Here is a 16,289-nt window from a genome sequence, read left to right as displayed (position 1 = left end):
CACAGCCAAGGTCCGCCATTATCAACGGCAACCCTGGAGCAGTTAAGGATAAGTGCCTTGCTCAAGGGCACATCTGCAGGTTTTTCACCTTGTCAGCTCGGACATTTGAAATAGCGACCTTTCTGTTTCTGGCCCAATGCTCTAACCGCTAGGCTACCTGCCACCCTCTAACCGCTAGGCTACCTGCCACCCTCTAACCGCTAGGCTACCTGCCACCCTCTAACCGCTAGGCTACCTGCCACCCTCTAACCGCTAGGCTACCTGCCACCCTCTAACCGCTAGGCTACCTGCCACCCTCTAACCGCTAGGCTACCTGCCACCCTCTAACCGCTAGGCTACCTGCCACCCTCTAACCGCTAGGCTACCTGCCACCCTCTAACCGCTAGGCTACCTGCCACCCTATTTTTATATACAATGTAGCTACATTATAGATGAAAGATTGTTGCATCTAATATATGCTCTTAAGACTCAAAATGTAATTTGCCAAGTAAGTAGTAGTCCTCAATTGCCTTTAAACTGTCACATAGCATAAACATACATTTGTGTATCTCGTTATGTGACGCTAACCTTTTACCTAGCTGTTTAACTAAAGCTTTACCTAGCTGTTTAACTAAATATAACCTTTACCTAGCTGGTTCACTAACCTTTACCTAGCTGGTTCACTAACCTTTACCTAGCTGGTTCACTAACCTTTACCTATTCGTTTAACTAAACTGTATCTAGCTGTTTAACTAAATGTAACATTTACCTAGCTGGTTAACTAACCTTTACCTAGCTGGTTCACTAACCTTTACCTATTCGTTTAACTAAACTGTATCTAGCTGTTTAACTAAATGTAACATTTACCTAGCTGGTTAACTAACCTTTACCTAGCTGATTAACTAACCTTTATCTAGCTGTTTAACTGAAGCTAGCCTTTACCTAGCTGTTAAACTTAAGATAACATTTACCTAGCTAGTTAGCTAACCTTTACCTAACTGTTTAACTCATCTTAGCCTTTACCTATATGTTTAACTAAAGTTATAATTTACCTTGCTGGTTAACTAACCTTTACCTTGCTGGTTAACTAACCTTTACCTAGCAGGTTAGCTAACCTTTACCTAGTTGTTTAACTAACCTAGCTGATTAACTAACCTTTACCTCGCTGATTAACTAACCTGTTCCTAGCTTTGGCCGTTTTGCTTTCATGCTTTTTGAAAATCTATGTTCGATTTGCCAGCTGCTGCAAAGTGAACCCTGTTTCTACAGTTACTGTCTTGTTTCATTGTGATCTATTGTCTGCTGTTGGTTTTGCCTTCATCTTAAACTTCCGAGAAGTTCCTAAGAATAAAGCCCTATCTGCTAAACATCCATAGTCACATTCTCCAGCAGCAGCATTTGAATAGCTGATTCAACAGTTAACATTACTCTCATGTACACAATGTACACATTTCACATAATGGCACATTCAGACTTCTATTTTGGCTGTTAAAAACAACGACATGCATGGCCTTACATAAACTGTTCTGTATCCTCCATCCTAGCTCTGCTATTTTCTGTTCCTCCATATATTTTATTATCAGTTATCATCTGTTTTCATTTTTTGCATGGTCTCAGAATTACTTAAATACTGTTGTATTACAGCACTAGTATTACTAGAGTTGGTAAATGCTTTAGTACCTTGATACACTATATATGCAAAAGTATGTGGACACCTTCAAATTAGTGGATTTTACTATTTCAACCACACCCTTTTGCTGACAGGTGTATTAAAATCGAGCACAGAGCCATGGTCATTAAAAGATCCCATGACACTTATCGTAAGAGTAGGGGTGTTAACCCCGGTGTCCTGGCTAAATTCCCAATCTGGCCCTCAAACCATCACGGTCACCTAATAATCCCCAGTTTATAATTGGCTCATTCATCCCCCTGTTACTGTTCCCCAGGTTGTTGCTGTAAATGAGAATGTGTTCTCAGTCAACTTACCTGGTAAAATAACGGATACATTAAGTAGACAAACATAAGCAGTAGATTGGCCTTACTAAAGAGCTCAGTGACTTTCAACAGGGCACCTTCATAGGATGCCACCTTTACAACAAGTCAGACCGTTGCCCTGGTCAACTAAGTGCTGTTATTGTGAAGTGGAAACTTCGAGGAGCAACAATGGCTCAGCTGTAAAGTGGTAGGCCACACAAGTGGTAGGCCACACACTTCATGAAAGAGCTTCATGAAATGGGTTTCCATGGCTCAGCAGCAACACACAAGCTTAAGATTACCATGCACAATGCCAAGCGTCGGCTGGAGTGGTGGAAAGCTTGCCGCCATTGGACTCTGAAACAGTGGAAACGTGTTCTCTGAAGTGATGAATCACGCTTCACCATCTGGCAGTCCGAGGGACAAATCAGGGTTTGGCGGATGCTAGGAGAACGCTTCCTGCCCCAATGCATAGTGCCAACTTTGGTGGATGAGGAATAATGGTCTGGGGCTGTTTTCATGGTTTAGGCTAGGCCCCTTAGTTCCAGTGAAGGGAAATCTTAACGCTACAGCATGTAATGATTTTCTAGACAATTCTGTCCTTCCAACTTCGTCAACAGTTTGGGGAAGGCCCTTTCCTTGTTCAGCATGACAATGGCCCTGTGCACAAATCGAGGTCCATACAGAAATGGTTTGTCGAGATCGGTGTGTAAGAATTTGACTGGCCAGCATAGCCCTGACCTCAACCATATCAAACTCCTTTGGGATGAATTGGAACGCCGACTGCGAGCCAGGCCTAATCGCCCAACATCAGTGCCCGACCTCACTAATGCTCTTGTGGCTGAATGGAAGCAAGTCCCCGCAGCAATGTTCCAACATCTAGTGGTAAGCCTTCCCAGAGAGTGAAGGTTGTTATAGCAGCAAAGGGGGGACCAACTCCATATTAATATCCATGATTTTGAAATGAGATGTTCGACGAGCAGGTGTCCACATACTTTTGGTCATGTAGTGATACGTCTGTAATGCTGAGGAATTTTGTAGTGTAGTGAAGGTATGGTTTTTGACTGAAACGATGAATGGGTTTAATAAATTTCACAAAAAGTGCAAATTTGACACCTAATCTCACAATAAACAGAGCTCCACATTCTGTACATAAGTCATCAATTCAGTGGGTATATCATTCTCTCTGTTCCCTATTTAGTATGACATGTAAAACACTCAAGATTACATGAATCAGACCTAGCTCTCAGTCGAGAAAAAATTCACAAGGGTGACCATTCACAGTAGCCTAGCTTATGTCAGTTAGCCTTTTACCTCTTGTCTCTATTTCAAATTGATGTGTATCATGTACAATCTTGGTATAGCAATTGTCTGTCAATTAATGCATTACTAGAAAATTTATTTAGTAGCCTAAACTGTATATTCAATTTGATAATGATTTGATAATGATGAACATATTTTGATCTACTGCTGTTTCTGTTTTCTACATTAGCAGATAACCTCAGTCCTAATGTCGTTGCACAGTATTGTTGTAATTCTAAATTAGATTAAGCTATTAATGAGTATGGTAAATGCTTACATACTAATTCAGGAGTCAGTCGTATGTTTCCTTGAATCAGTTACATGTGTTTATTGTGCATGCCTATTGTTTTGTATGTGGTGGTAAACTGCATTCAGATTATTTTTGTTTTCTCCTTCTCACCTATCCACAATGCAATGCTGTCCCCATGACGCACCTCTGCTTGCTGTTACCTGTATGTTAATACGCTTGAATCCCATTGGCCCACTGCCATCATGTGCTCGCTGTCTGCTATTAAAAGACTCAGTCGACTGCCAAAGCAATGAAGCGACCCCTCGAGGCAACTGTAGACCTGGTACTTTGACCTTTCACCTTTTGCTTTGCATGTAGCTATTAATTGTACTGTAGCAACTCACATAATTTAATTTGTCATTTTAGTTTTTATAACTTCTTAAGACTCCTCTAGTATGTGTACAGAATCATTCACCGGCAGTTATCGTTCAGTCATTTAATAGGTGTTAAAGTAACAGTATGAAGTTTTAGCCATTCACTAATTTGATCATAAATACCTTTATTTTGTGATTTAATAGTTGTATACAGTTTTGCTCTACCATTTGGCAATGATTGTAATATTATTTACATACAGTATAAAGCTCACAGCCAGTGATATTATTTACATACAGTATAAAACTCATGTGGATTTTTGAGAGCTACTGTTAAGTGTTTTATCTGTGTTGTGTTAACATGTCCTTTGTCCTCGGCAGGCATTCCCTTATGGCTGCCTGCAGCCCCTTCCAAAGAGACAAGCACTGGAGAAGAGCCACGGGGCCAGCTCCTTCTTCAACCCCAGTATGTTGCACTACCAGCAGGCTCTGGCCAATGCACAGCTCCAGCAGACAGCTGCGTTCTATCCCACAGGTATGATCCATGGCTCCACAGCCCAGTTTTCTGAGGATGATCCATGGCTCCACAGCCCAATTGTCTGAGTATAATCCATGATCGATAGCTATTTTATTTAATCCAGCTCTCTAAATATAATCCATGGCTCCACAGCCCAGCTGTCTGAGTATAATCCATGGCTCCACAGCCCAGCTGTCTGAGTATAATCCATGGCTCCACAGCCCAGCTGTCTGAGTATAATCCATGGTTCCACAGCCCAGCTGTCTGAGTTTAATCCATGGCTCCACAGCCCAGCTGTCTGAGTTTAATCCATGGTTCCACAGCCCAGCTGTCTGAGTATAATCCATGGTTCCACAGCCCAGCTGTCTGAGTTTAATCCATGGTTCCACAGCCCAGCTGTCTGAGTATAATCCATGGTTCCACAGCCCAGCTGTCCCTTTATGACTAATGAGGACTTTATAATTATAATTCACTCCTCAACTGCTAATATTTGGTAGTTATATCTATTTAAGGTGGTTCATTGTGAGTCAGGTGTCTTTCTTTGTTTTTCTGCATTCCTAGCTATGACGAAGTAATGCAACACCTTGTAATTTGAGCTGTTAATTATTTGCAAATAATGCACATTCAATGTCACTGTCACATACGTAATAGTTCAATGTCCTGGCAGTTAGATATATCAGTGCGTCCAGATGACATCATCCAGGTTGGTTGAAGAAGACCTGCTTTAATCAAATGTATCAAATTCAGGCTATTGGCCTACATTGTTGTGATACAGTAAGTACATGGCTAAGTAGAACCCTATATTTATATACCATTATAAACTGGGTCGTTCGAGCCCTGAATGCTGATTTGGCTGACGGCCGTGGTATATCACGGGTATGACACAACATTTATTTTTACTTCTCTAATTACGTCGGTAACCAGTTTATAATAGCAATAAGGCACCTCGGGGGTTGGTGGTATATGGCCACTCCACTTTGCGTCGTGCATAAGAACAGCCCTTAGCCGTGGTATATTGGCCATATATATACCACACCCCCTTGGGCCTTACTGCTTAATTATATCATGAGCTTAGCTCTTTCTCTCAACATGGCCTTCCTCTGACAGCCATAATCAACAGTAACAGCCACTGTGCACTCTTGTTAGATGCTTTATCGCGCTACTAAATTAACTACTGTACTGCCTGGCTGCCCTAGCACTGATTCCCATGTCAGTCGACAGGAGCTATTTTCTTATGCAAGTCTCATCTACACCCTACACTTAAACCCACACACCATACTTCTAACACGCATCGGTTGTCATGTGCTTGTATCTGTGTATGCTCACCAAGCTAAATAACCCTTGGTTTCCATTGAAGGGTTAATGTCTGACTTGTATTTGGTTTTTGAATGTGTAAAAGCATGCTGAAAACTAGCTAACCTGTTTTTTTTCTCCCTCATTTTCCTCTACTCACTTCCCACTGCAAAATCACACAGGGTCCGTGTTTTGCATGTCTCCTGCTCCCGGCGTTGGTAGGTCCCTTGTTTCTTTTTTCTGATATCACCTCTAATGACTGGAGAATATGGGTGGAATGTTCTCTCTGTTGGTTTCAAATTAATTTCCTGTTATTCCAATGTTCTCTTGGATAAATATTCTCTGGGGCAGGGGGTAAGGGTGTTTTATATACGTTAGGAACCAGTACATTTTTAAATCACCTGTGGGAAAGTCTATTTATAACAAGTTTTTTTCTCGGTTAGCCATGTCCGTGACAAAGCTCTGGCCTTTATTTTATACTCTTCGCCATCACTGATTGGCCTACTTTTTTTCTTATGATTATTTAGTTTATTTGTTTTGTGTCTGTTGTTCTCTGCAGTGATAATCATACCGTTGTAGATAATACAAGTATTCAAAATATGTGACATCAGTTACGAGCGCTGCTGGTTGATATTTATAGTTCTTTACTGCTCTGTGGATTAGGATCAGTTTGATCAGTTTCCCAGAGATTTTATTGGACATGTCTTGGTCTTTCCATATCAAATTGCTTTCCTCTATTTGTATGAAAAGGGAAGTTATTTCTAACACAGCAGTGAAGATACCATCCTAATGAGGATATATGCTATAAGCAAAACATCATTTTTCCATGTCGTAATTGGAAGCATTTAGTTTCAAATTGTCTTCTCTGGGAATCAGACAAATACCTGACAAATTTCCTGACATGTTACTTAAAACAGCTTTCCTCCATTATTTTTCCAATGCTTTCTTGCTTTGCACTGTGATTGTATAACCCTTTGCACTATGATTGCATGACCCTTTGCACTGTGATTGCATGCCATCTGCTGGTCTAACCTAGGGATCCTGAGTGGCGCAGCGGTCTAAGGCACTGCATCGCAGTGCTAGAGGCGTCACTACAGACCCGGGTTTGATCCTGGGCTGTATCACAACCGGCCGTGATCGGGAGTCCCATAGGGCGGCGCACAATTGGCCCAGCGTCGTCCGGGTTAGGGGAGGGTTTGGCCGGGGGAGGCCGTCATTGTAAATAAGAATTTGTTCTTAACTGACTTGCCTAGTTAAACAAAATAAATATATAAAAAAAAAAAAAAAAGTTAAATAAAGGTTACATTAAAATAAAAACCTAATGATGGCTTGCTGCTGATGATGTTGTACTGTATTCACCATGCGAAGAAGAAATAGACTAAACGTTGCTATGGTTACCATAATGCTCCAGCTACCTGTTCATTGCTTCCATGGTTCCCTTCCTGAAAAAGTACCCATGATGTACAGTGCTACGCCTGCTACTGTCTCTGCAGCAACTACTCCTGCCACAAGTGTTCCCTACGCAGCAACGGCACCAGCCAATCAGGTTTGCTCCTTTTTCTAAAGCTTTCTTTCATGAATCCCTGAGCTCTGAATAAGTGCTGGTCATGACATCATCAAGGCTCTCCTGCCTGTTGCCTTGCTTATTAGCAAGCTTGACTAGAATTATTCTACATGCTGTATTAAATATAGTAATGACAAAAAGCACTTAGAGAGCTCTCATCTGCAAATAGTAGTTTGTTGTGCGTTGCAGAACTTCCTTAATAGTTTTTTATTTAGTGACAATTGATTTTTTTTAAATGCAGGTGTTTCTATAATTCTGTCAAGTGAGAGAGAAAAAAATAAGCTATAGATAAGCCTATGGGTTGAACCAGCCTAAATTAGCCCCTCAGACTAAAGAGACCAATTGAATGAATTAAAGCTTAGAATTTGCTGTTATTATCACAAGAAGGACTTGTGTGTGTGAGAGAGAGAGGGCTGGGCGTTATGGACAAAATATATCACTGTATTTTTTTTCTAAGTCGGACTGTATTCGATGGTAATTTTATGTTTTTGAATAATAAAAGTTAATTTGCTTCATGAATAGTGCGTGACCCTAGGGTGGCAACACATACATTATTAAGTGATTTGAATGGGTTTTCAGCCATTCTGATTGTTTGATACAGTTCAATTCAATGTCAATCAAAAATAATTGTTGACATTTTCATAAATTTCTGCATTTCTTGTACTCATTTGAGATCATTTCCACACAATGGGCTGGACGATATGGGCAATGTTCCAATTGTGATTTTACTTGTGATTTAGGGCAAAACATTTGGGTGAACTTTTGAAATCATGGAAATATAATGACTATTCTAATTCTGTAGTTAGAATATAATAGTGGGCACTTTGAATACAGTGTTGTTTGAGATGACAATTAATTAAAATGCCAGGGAGGAGTTATTGTGACAGGGTAGGAACCAACGTGTTGGTCAGTGTTTCCTAGGGGACCCTATACTATTTGGTTACATATCGAATGTATTCTCTTAGCTACTTCATGTAGTGAACATATTCATGCTTCCTGTTGCACAAACAACATGCTGATTTAGGTGTACACCATCACCGGTATTATCAGGCTAACAAGATTTAGGCCCAAATTGCTAAGAAAAGACAAACTAGTTGTTTCAAGAGGTAAGAAACACAAACTAATAGTGTAGTTATAGAATGTTAGTGGATTTATATTAAGAAGCAAAGTGAAAACAGCCTTGATGTGGTTTAGTGGATGGTATACCCACTTATTTTTCAGTGGGCATTGCGTATACTCACTTCTTAATCCCCACTGATACGTATCAAAGTAGTGTAGTGGAGGTATTTTATGTATAAATACATTTTGCAAACTCCATCTCATGTGCTAGAGAAACACTGCTAATCAAACAGTAGTGCTATGTGCCTGCACACTTCAATTAAAGGGGAACTACTCTCAGAAATCAAAATGTATTAGATTTTACTTGGACCGCAAAAGTGGTCTCCCTGATGTGGTTTAAGCATTGTTATGGACTTAGAATATACCATTTTGTTGCTTAAAAAATAAATAGAAAAAATAAAAAAGGTCTGACTTTGAAAACGAAAATCTGAAAAAATTCGGGTAAAAATCTGAACCTGTGAATTTCTGACTCAGTTTATCTGTTTCAATAGTAGGCCTACTATTATCCTACTGAACAGTACAGCTTGGGTTGGCCTGATTGTGAAAGACCAATATGGGCTTCATCATTTTAGATCATTCAGAGTGTATGTCACTGCTTCTCATAGAATGATTCACACGGTGTGCCTTTCCTTGGCCCGAACGGGCCATTCGGCAAAAATTGTGGCAAAATTAGAGTATACCCACTTCTCAAGGCATCGCTACACCACTGGTTGTCATCAACAGTGTTGCATGTGCTGCATTGACCATGAAGACTGAACGCAAGTGTCTCGTGGTCGAGCAACAACAAATGCGCTCCTTGAGTACCAGGGGGCGGGGGCTAGGTCTGTGTGGAAACTGGTATGGAGAGAGATGACTCGAGTAGCGAAAGTAAACTATAAAAATGGACGTTACACACAGCGTATCCCATTTAACAAACCAAACGTTCAAATACCGTTATAGAAAGTAAAGTAAAAACCCAAACCGGTCCTGCATCAATACCGATATATAGTACAATACGGTATACCGCCCAGCCCTAGTGTGTGTGTGTGTGTGTGTGTGTGTGTGTGTGTGTGTGTGTGTGTGTGTGTGTGTGTGTGTGTGTGTGTGTGTGTGTGTGTGTGTGTGTGTGTGTGTGTGTGTGTGTGTGTGTGTGTGTGTGTGTGTGTGAGAAGGCTGTCACATTCGCCTGTGACTTTCCTGTGTTGCCTCTTTTAGACACTTCCACTTGGGGGGTCAGGTCAGATTCTGGGAGAACATTAAAACATACACATACTTGCAAACCACCAGCCTTGTCCTGAAGCTTATTCTGCTGGATGTTTTGGTATTTTATTTCACCCAGGTTGTTAACATGGAATATACACTGAATGTATAAAACATTAGGAACACCTGCTCTTTCCATGACATAGACTGACCACGTGAATCTAGGTGAAAGCTATGATCCCTTATTGATGTCACTTGTTAAATCCACTTCAATCAGTGTAGATGAAAGGGAGGAGACGGGTTAAAGAAGGATTAGAAAGCCTGAGACAGTAGAGACATGTATTGTGTATGTGTGCTATTCCAATATTAGCAAGGTGTTCCTAATGTTTGGTATACTCACTCAGTGTATGTGTCTGTCTCCCGAGTGGCACAGTTATCTAAGGCACTGCATCTCAGTGCAAGAGGTGTCACTGCAGTCCCTGGTTCGAATCCAGGCTGCATCACATCTGGCTGTGATTGGGGCGGCGCACAATTGGAACAGAGTCATCTGGGTTTGGCGCGGGTAGGCTGTCATTGAAAATAAGAGTTTGTTCTTAACTGACTTGCCTAGTTGAATAAAATGAATATACAAAAAAAATCTCTAGCTAGGCTATACATCCTTTTTTAAAACTTTCTCTGATTTCAATTAGTTTTTGTTGAGATTTGCAACATTTTAGTTTGCGCTTTTGTTGTCTATTTTATTTGTATTTTCAATGTTATTACAATAACCTGGGTATGTAGACTACTGCCTCAGCTCTGAATCTTATCTGAAAGATGTCTCAACTCAACAGAATTATGTTTGTTTTACATGCAGGATTTAAATGTATATTTTACCCACGGTTTTCTTTGTTTCGTCAGCATTGTTTGATTATACTGGTCACAGTTTTGCTACTGTTCTACTTCTGCAGATAAGAACCCTTTTTCTTTCATCATTTCCTGCCATGAATCTTGTACAGAACTGCATCAGTACTGTTTTTATCTTCCAAAAACTCACTGGCACTGTTACTTGGACCTAAGGGCAATCGGTAACATGATGTCTCAATCTGCTCCTAAAACAGATCATCCTCAAGTAACTAACAGGAAAGGAACAGAGTGTCAAGACGCTGCCCTTAGAGATCCCAAACAGCCCGTCTGTAAATACTACATTTGCTCCACAAGAGAACTACAGCAACCTGCATGCTGAGAAGAAGATTAGAGGCAATGTATAACATTGAGCTATGGTAAAATATATATACAGTGGGGAGAACAAGTATTTGATACACTGACGATTTTGCAGGTTTTCCTACTTACAAAGCATGTAGAGGTCTGTAATTATTATCATAGGTACACTTCAACTATGAGAGACGGAATCTAAAACAAAAATCCAGAAAATCACATTGTATGATTTTTAAGTAATTAATTTGCATTTTATTGCATGACATAAGTATTTGATACATCAGAAAAGCAGAACTTAATATTTGGTACAGAAACCTTTGTTTGCAATTACAGAGATCATACGTTTCCTGTAGTTCTTGACTAGGTTTGCACACACTGCAGCAGGGATTTTGGCCCACTCCTCCCTACAGATCTTCTCCAGATCCTTCAGGTTTCGGGGCTGTCGCTGGGCAATACGGACTTTCAGCTCCCTCCAAAGATTTTCTATTGGGTTCAGGTCTGGAGACTGGCTAGGCCACTCCAGGACCTTGAGATGCTTCTTACGGAGCCACTCCTTAGTTGCCATGGCTGTGTGCTTCGTGTCGTTGTCATGCTGGAAGACCCAGCCACGACCCATCTTCAATGCTCTTACTGAGGGAAGGAGGTTGTTGGCCAAGATCTCGCGATACATGGCCCCATCCATCCTCCCCTCAATACGGTGCAGTCGTCCTGTCCCCTTTGCAGAAAAGCATCCCCAAAGAATGATGTTTCCACCTCCATGCTTCACGGTTGGGATGGTGTTCTTGGGGTTGTACTCATACTTCTTCTTCCTCCAAACACGGCGAGTGGAGTTAGACCAAAAAGCTCTATTTTTGTCTCATCAGACCACATGACCTTCTCCCATTCCTCCTCTGGATCATCCAGATGGTCATTGGCAAACTTCAGACAGGCCTGGACATGCACTGGCTTAAGCAGGGGGACCTTGCGTGCGCTGCAGGATTTTAATCCATGACGGCGTAGTGTGTTACTAATGGTTTTCTTTGAGACTGTGGTCCCAGCTCTCTTCAGGTCATTGACCAGGTCCTGCCGTGTAGTTCTGGGCTGATCCCTCACCTTCCTCATGATCATTGATGCCCCACGAGGTGAAATCTTGCATGGAGCCCCAGACCGAGGGTGATTGACCGTCATCTTGAACTTCTTCCATTTTCTAATAATTGCGCCAACAGTTGTTTCCTTCTCACCAAGCTGCTTGCCTATTGTCCTGTAGCCCATCCCAGCCTTGTGCAGGTCTACAATTTTATCCCTGATGTCCTTACACAGCTCTCTGGTCTTGGCCATTGTGGAGAGGTTGGAATCTGTTTGATTGTGTGTGGACAGGTGTCTTTTATACAGGTAACGAGTTCAAACAGGTGCAGTTAATACATGTAATGAGTGGAGAACAGGAGGGCTTCTTAAAGAAAAACTAACAGGTCTGTGAGAGCCGGAATTCTTACTGGTTGGTAGGTGATCAAATACTTATGTCATGCAATAAAATGCAAATTAATTATTTAAAAATCATACAATGTGATTTTCTGGATTTTTGTTTTAGATTCCGTCTCTCACAGTTGAAGTGTACCTATGATAAAAATTACAGACCTCTACATGCTTTGTAAGTAGGAAAACCTGCAAAATCGGCAGTGTATCAAATACTTGTTCTCCCCACTGTATATACTGATGATATACCAGTGTTGCTAGGACTACTACCATTACTGATATGTAAATGACTGATTTTATTATATGTATACACACGATTGGGGATTCTGAAAATGTAATTGTAAAGGTATTCAACAATTACTTTTTTATGACCTTTTTAATGTTTTGCTAAAACTACACAACACTCACCGAAATCAAACTTTTTTTTTTTTTTTTTTTTTTTTGCAGAAATGATTGTGCATCTAAGTGTTTGATTCCTTTTATTTAAAACACAGACCGTTGAAAAGCTCTCTTGTTTTTACTACCCCATATACAAATGTACACTTGGCCTGTGCATCAGGCCGGAAGGAGTGCTCCTGTTGTTCTTGTAAAGGATGAATGTGACAGAGGATGGGATAGTCTGTTGTTTATCTGATGGTTGTTCTCTGATTATAGGATCACTGCTCCCCCTCCCGGTGTGCCTTGGTCCCTTTATGATGAAGGAATAAGACATGATAATAGCAGAACATTGAATTCTTCTACCTTATGGTGGCCAAATGGCAGTGATTATAATCAGCCACTAATTCCAGAATTGATAATGAATCTAGCGATCACTGGTTCCAAGTGTCTGTTTGCGCTGCACTGTTTGCGTTATGTCTATTGGGCCTTGAGTATTTTAGCATTCATCCAAGAAACACCATCTACCAGATGTGCCAATGACCTAGCAGAGTGATTTGGTGGGCTGAAAATAAGCCACCTTAGAAGAACTGAAAGGCTGAGTAAGAGTTTGGTGAGCTATTAGACATTTAAAGGGTTAGGTAGTTATACTCCGAGGCCACAGACATTAAAACAAAGGTACGTGTGGTGATCTTTGTTAAAAAGGCTTACTTACACATGATGGGAGGTCACTTGTTAATCTGGTCTTATTCTAACTGTAGAAGTGCCTAAAGTAATGTATATAACATGCATCTTGAAAAGGCTCTGTGTGAAAAAATATTCCACATTAAATAGAAAACCCTCACAATTTCTCAAAACACTCCACAGTCTCACAATAATCACTTCTGGAAGAAAATGAACACCTGTTTTGTGTGATGTGAATTCAGTGCATTGGTACTCTTTGTACAGTGGGTTAGTTTTTACTGCTTTAACTTTTCATTTGATCATTGACTTTTATTTTATTTTAAATGTCAATATCTGACAGATCTGAACATGACTGCTTTGGCATGATGTTCAGTGAGGGTTCATTATGTAACATGGTTTAGCTTCATGCTTAATGAGTTGAACGTTTTTTGCGACTAAAAAATGTGATTGGAGATGAGATTAGAAAACCGGATATGTATCGTAATTCTATGTTGCTAACTCATTCTTCTCTTTATACAGCTGTCTTTATCATATCCTCACGTTTACTGCATTGATATCATAGTCTAACATCTTTCAAGTAGAATGTATCACAATACATGTTTTAGTGGTAGGACGTGGTCACATTACAAATGTAATGAAACTCATATAACTCTACATATGTTATTGTCAAAGCTTCATTGTATTTACAAACTGGTCTATAAAACTAGCACTTACAAGACAGATTTATCCACCAGTGCAAAGTCTATACCTGTTATTTACAGTAGGGTATAGAAGACTAATGAAGCCAGTTATTTACAGAAGGATATAAAAGACAAAAATAAAGGAAAAAATATTGAACTATTTACATTTTATCTACACGTACCATTATTTTACCTTTTTGCTCAAACTTGTATGTTTTATTTGCTCTTGAAATAACATTTAAAAACTTCACACAGGTGCAAACTGTTACCCAGTCTTTCATTCTCCCCTTTTCATTTTGTGTGTGAGTGAAATCTGTAGGTGTAAAAAAAAAAAAAAAAAAAATCTCAACAGTTTCAAGGAGATTTTTTCCATGATGTTTGATCAATTCAGACAATCAACAGTGAAGTCTCCTTTACGCATGTCCTTACCATCTTTGTCCTTTTCATTTTTTTTTTAATTTAACATTTTCAAAAAAGTTAATTTTTATGTAATGTTTGATGGAAATAAATGGAATATACTTAGTTTTATTTGTTTAACATTGTTCAATAACTAATGTTGTATTCTATTTTAAAATGAATGTAATTTATTAAGCTGAGCTTTGCTCTGCTGGTGGTTCCTCAAAGGACCTGTCCTGTCACGTTAGCCTATGAAAAACCGTCTGTGATCAGGGATGGAATGTTGGAGCTACCAATGGCAAGCTTCCACATCTCATCCTTGTCACTGCCTTGTCACTTATACAGGACAACACACTGCAGTACGAGCAAGGTTGTAGAATTGCTTTTACTATGTATAAAAACAGTTTATTGTATAGGTCACAGTCTACCAAAAAATAAACATTTAAGTAAATGTACTTTTCATTGTAGTACAGTATCATTTCATAACTATATTAATTTGTCTCCTAAAGTTGCAATTACGGAAGCTCTGTATTTTTGGAAATTATGTAATTGTTACGCTTTTCTAGAGCACTGCAACACACTAGATTGTATTGCCGGAATCTAAACATTTCCTATTTTATGGCAAAAACAATATTTTCACTATCATGTTGCCTTGGTATCACAGTACTATATTAATTTTGCATTTGACAGCCTACCCATGGCATTTACATACCCATTAATACATGCTCTAATCGTTCTATTCCACCAGATAAAAAGTGTCCCTGGACTCATACAGACGAGGGAAAACTCAAAAACGCACTTTTGTTAAACATATAGTCGTGGGTATGGCTAATGTGGCAGTGATTGTCCTAAATTATGTCAATTGTTGACCGAAAGCGTCTTTCACAAGAAAAAAAATGTTTCTATGAAAATGTTTATTTCAATGTTAATTTCAACTTGATTTTTGCTAAATGTTTTGAATGTTATTATAGCTAGATAAATCTGCACCTGGAAGTCAGTTGAGATTTTAGACCACCCAATCAAAAGAGTTGGACAGTCAGAATGTGTTCACTTTTACTGACCCAATAGTAACAGGATTCCTTAGCACTTTGTGAACAGTTGGTAAACTGATCTGAGCAGACTAGCTTATTAGTGATCTTTGCCTTGCCTTTTGATGTATTGTTCTTAAGTTGTTATGTGTTAGGACTCATTAAATATAAGGATTGTAATTAGTCTTATTGCAATTTGTGAAATATGCTGTTTTAATTCTCAGTACATTTTCATTTTGAGGTCAAAATGGTAGATTGTAAAGAGTGCAGTCAAATATTTCACTGAGAAAAGCTTGATGATGAGAAAACTGACAGGTGCCATTCTAAATGGTGGTGCTACAGTTACTGCAGGGTTATGTTTAAACTGCTGTGCTGGTTCACATATGGTTCCATCTGTAGTGCCGTACTCTAGAACAGAGGGGAAAACCCTTACTAATTTTGAATCTGTTCATGTGGCAATTTTAAATGTTTTATTTGTGCTCATTTATGTTATATACAGTAGTTTTGGTAAATGCTAAATTGTGTAAAATCTAATGTTAAAAAAATAAATAAAAGTTTAAGTAAATGCCAAGTTTCTGATTCCTTTGTTTTGGTGATTCACATAGGAAATAATAAGCCTATTTATTTGGGGTATTTTATATAAGCAGAGGACATTGTTTCACAAGCCCCAAATAATGAAATGCTCTATCTCAGGAATTCAATGTACATGTTAGGTTTATTAGTCTTATCCCATTTCCTATGACAAAAACACATGAATTGTTGGGTATTTTTGGATGAATATGCTAAATTGTTGCCATTTGTATCGAATAGTCTGTCTATGCACATATGCATCTGATAACACAACTTTGCAGATATTGCAAAGACATTGACTTATCCAAATGCATCCACATCCTACTGTCTAGTTATTTATAGTCCTCTATACAGTCTAGTCCAAGATGGTATTTTGCTAGCCT

The 16,289-nt window shown here is 39.4% G+C and overlaps 1 protein-coding gene across 8 annotated transcripts in view; it reads left to right on the top strand.

The window, feature by feature from the left end:
- Positions 1 to 15,901, top strand: part of LOC139538987 (muscleblind-like protein 2a) — a 48,381-nt gene extending 32,480 nt beyond the window's left edge. For 2 of the 8 annotated variants that reach the window (XM_071341612.1, XM_071341613.1), the window contains exons 6-10: positions 3,774 to 3,827; positions 4,237 to 4,390; positions 5,848 to 5,883; positions 10,625 to 10,786; positions 12,828 to 15,901. In XM_071341612.1, the coding sequence (XP_071197713.1) occupies positions 3,774 to 3,827; positions 4,237 to 4,390; positions 5,848 to 5,883; positions 10,625 to 10,749 (369 nt within the window). In that variant the 3' untranslated portion in view covers positions 10,750 to 10,786; positions 12,828 to 15,901. Of the gene's footprint in view, positions 1 to 3,773; positions 3,828 to 4,236; positions 4,391 to 5,847; positions 5,884 to 7,076; positions 7,212 to 10,624; positions 10,787 to 12,827 lie in introns of those variants that run through there. The other 6 variants (XR_011667842.1, XM_071341614.1, XM_071341617.1 and 3 more) reach the window with 6 other exon arrangements.
- Positions 15,902 to 16,289: the final 388 nt, after the last annotated feature.

This window comes from Salvelinus alpinus, chromosome 14 (assembly GCF_045679555.1).
Source record: "Salvelinus alpinus chromosome 14, SLU_Salpinus.1, whole genome shotgun sequence".
NCBI lineage: Eukaryota > Metazoa > Chordata > Actinopteri > Salmoniformes > Salmonidae > Salvelinus > Salvelinus alpinus.
Note: the sequence above shows the minus strand (reverse complement) of the source record. Positions and strands in the feature narration are given on the sequence as shown.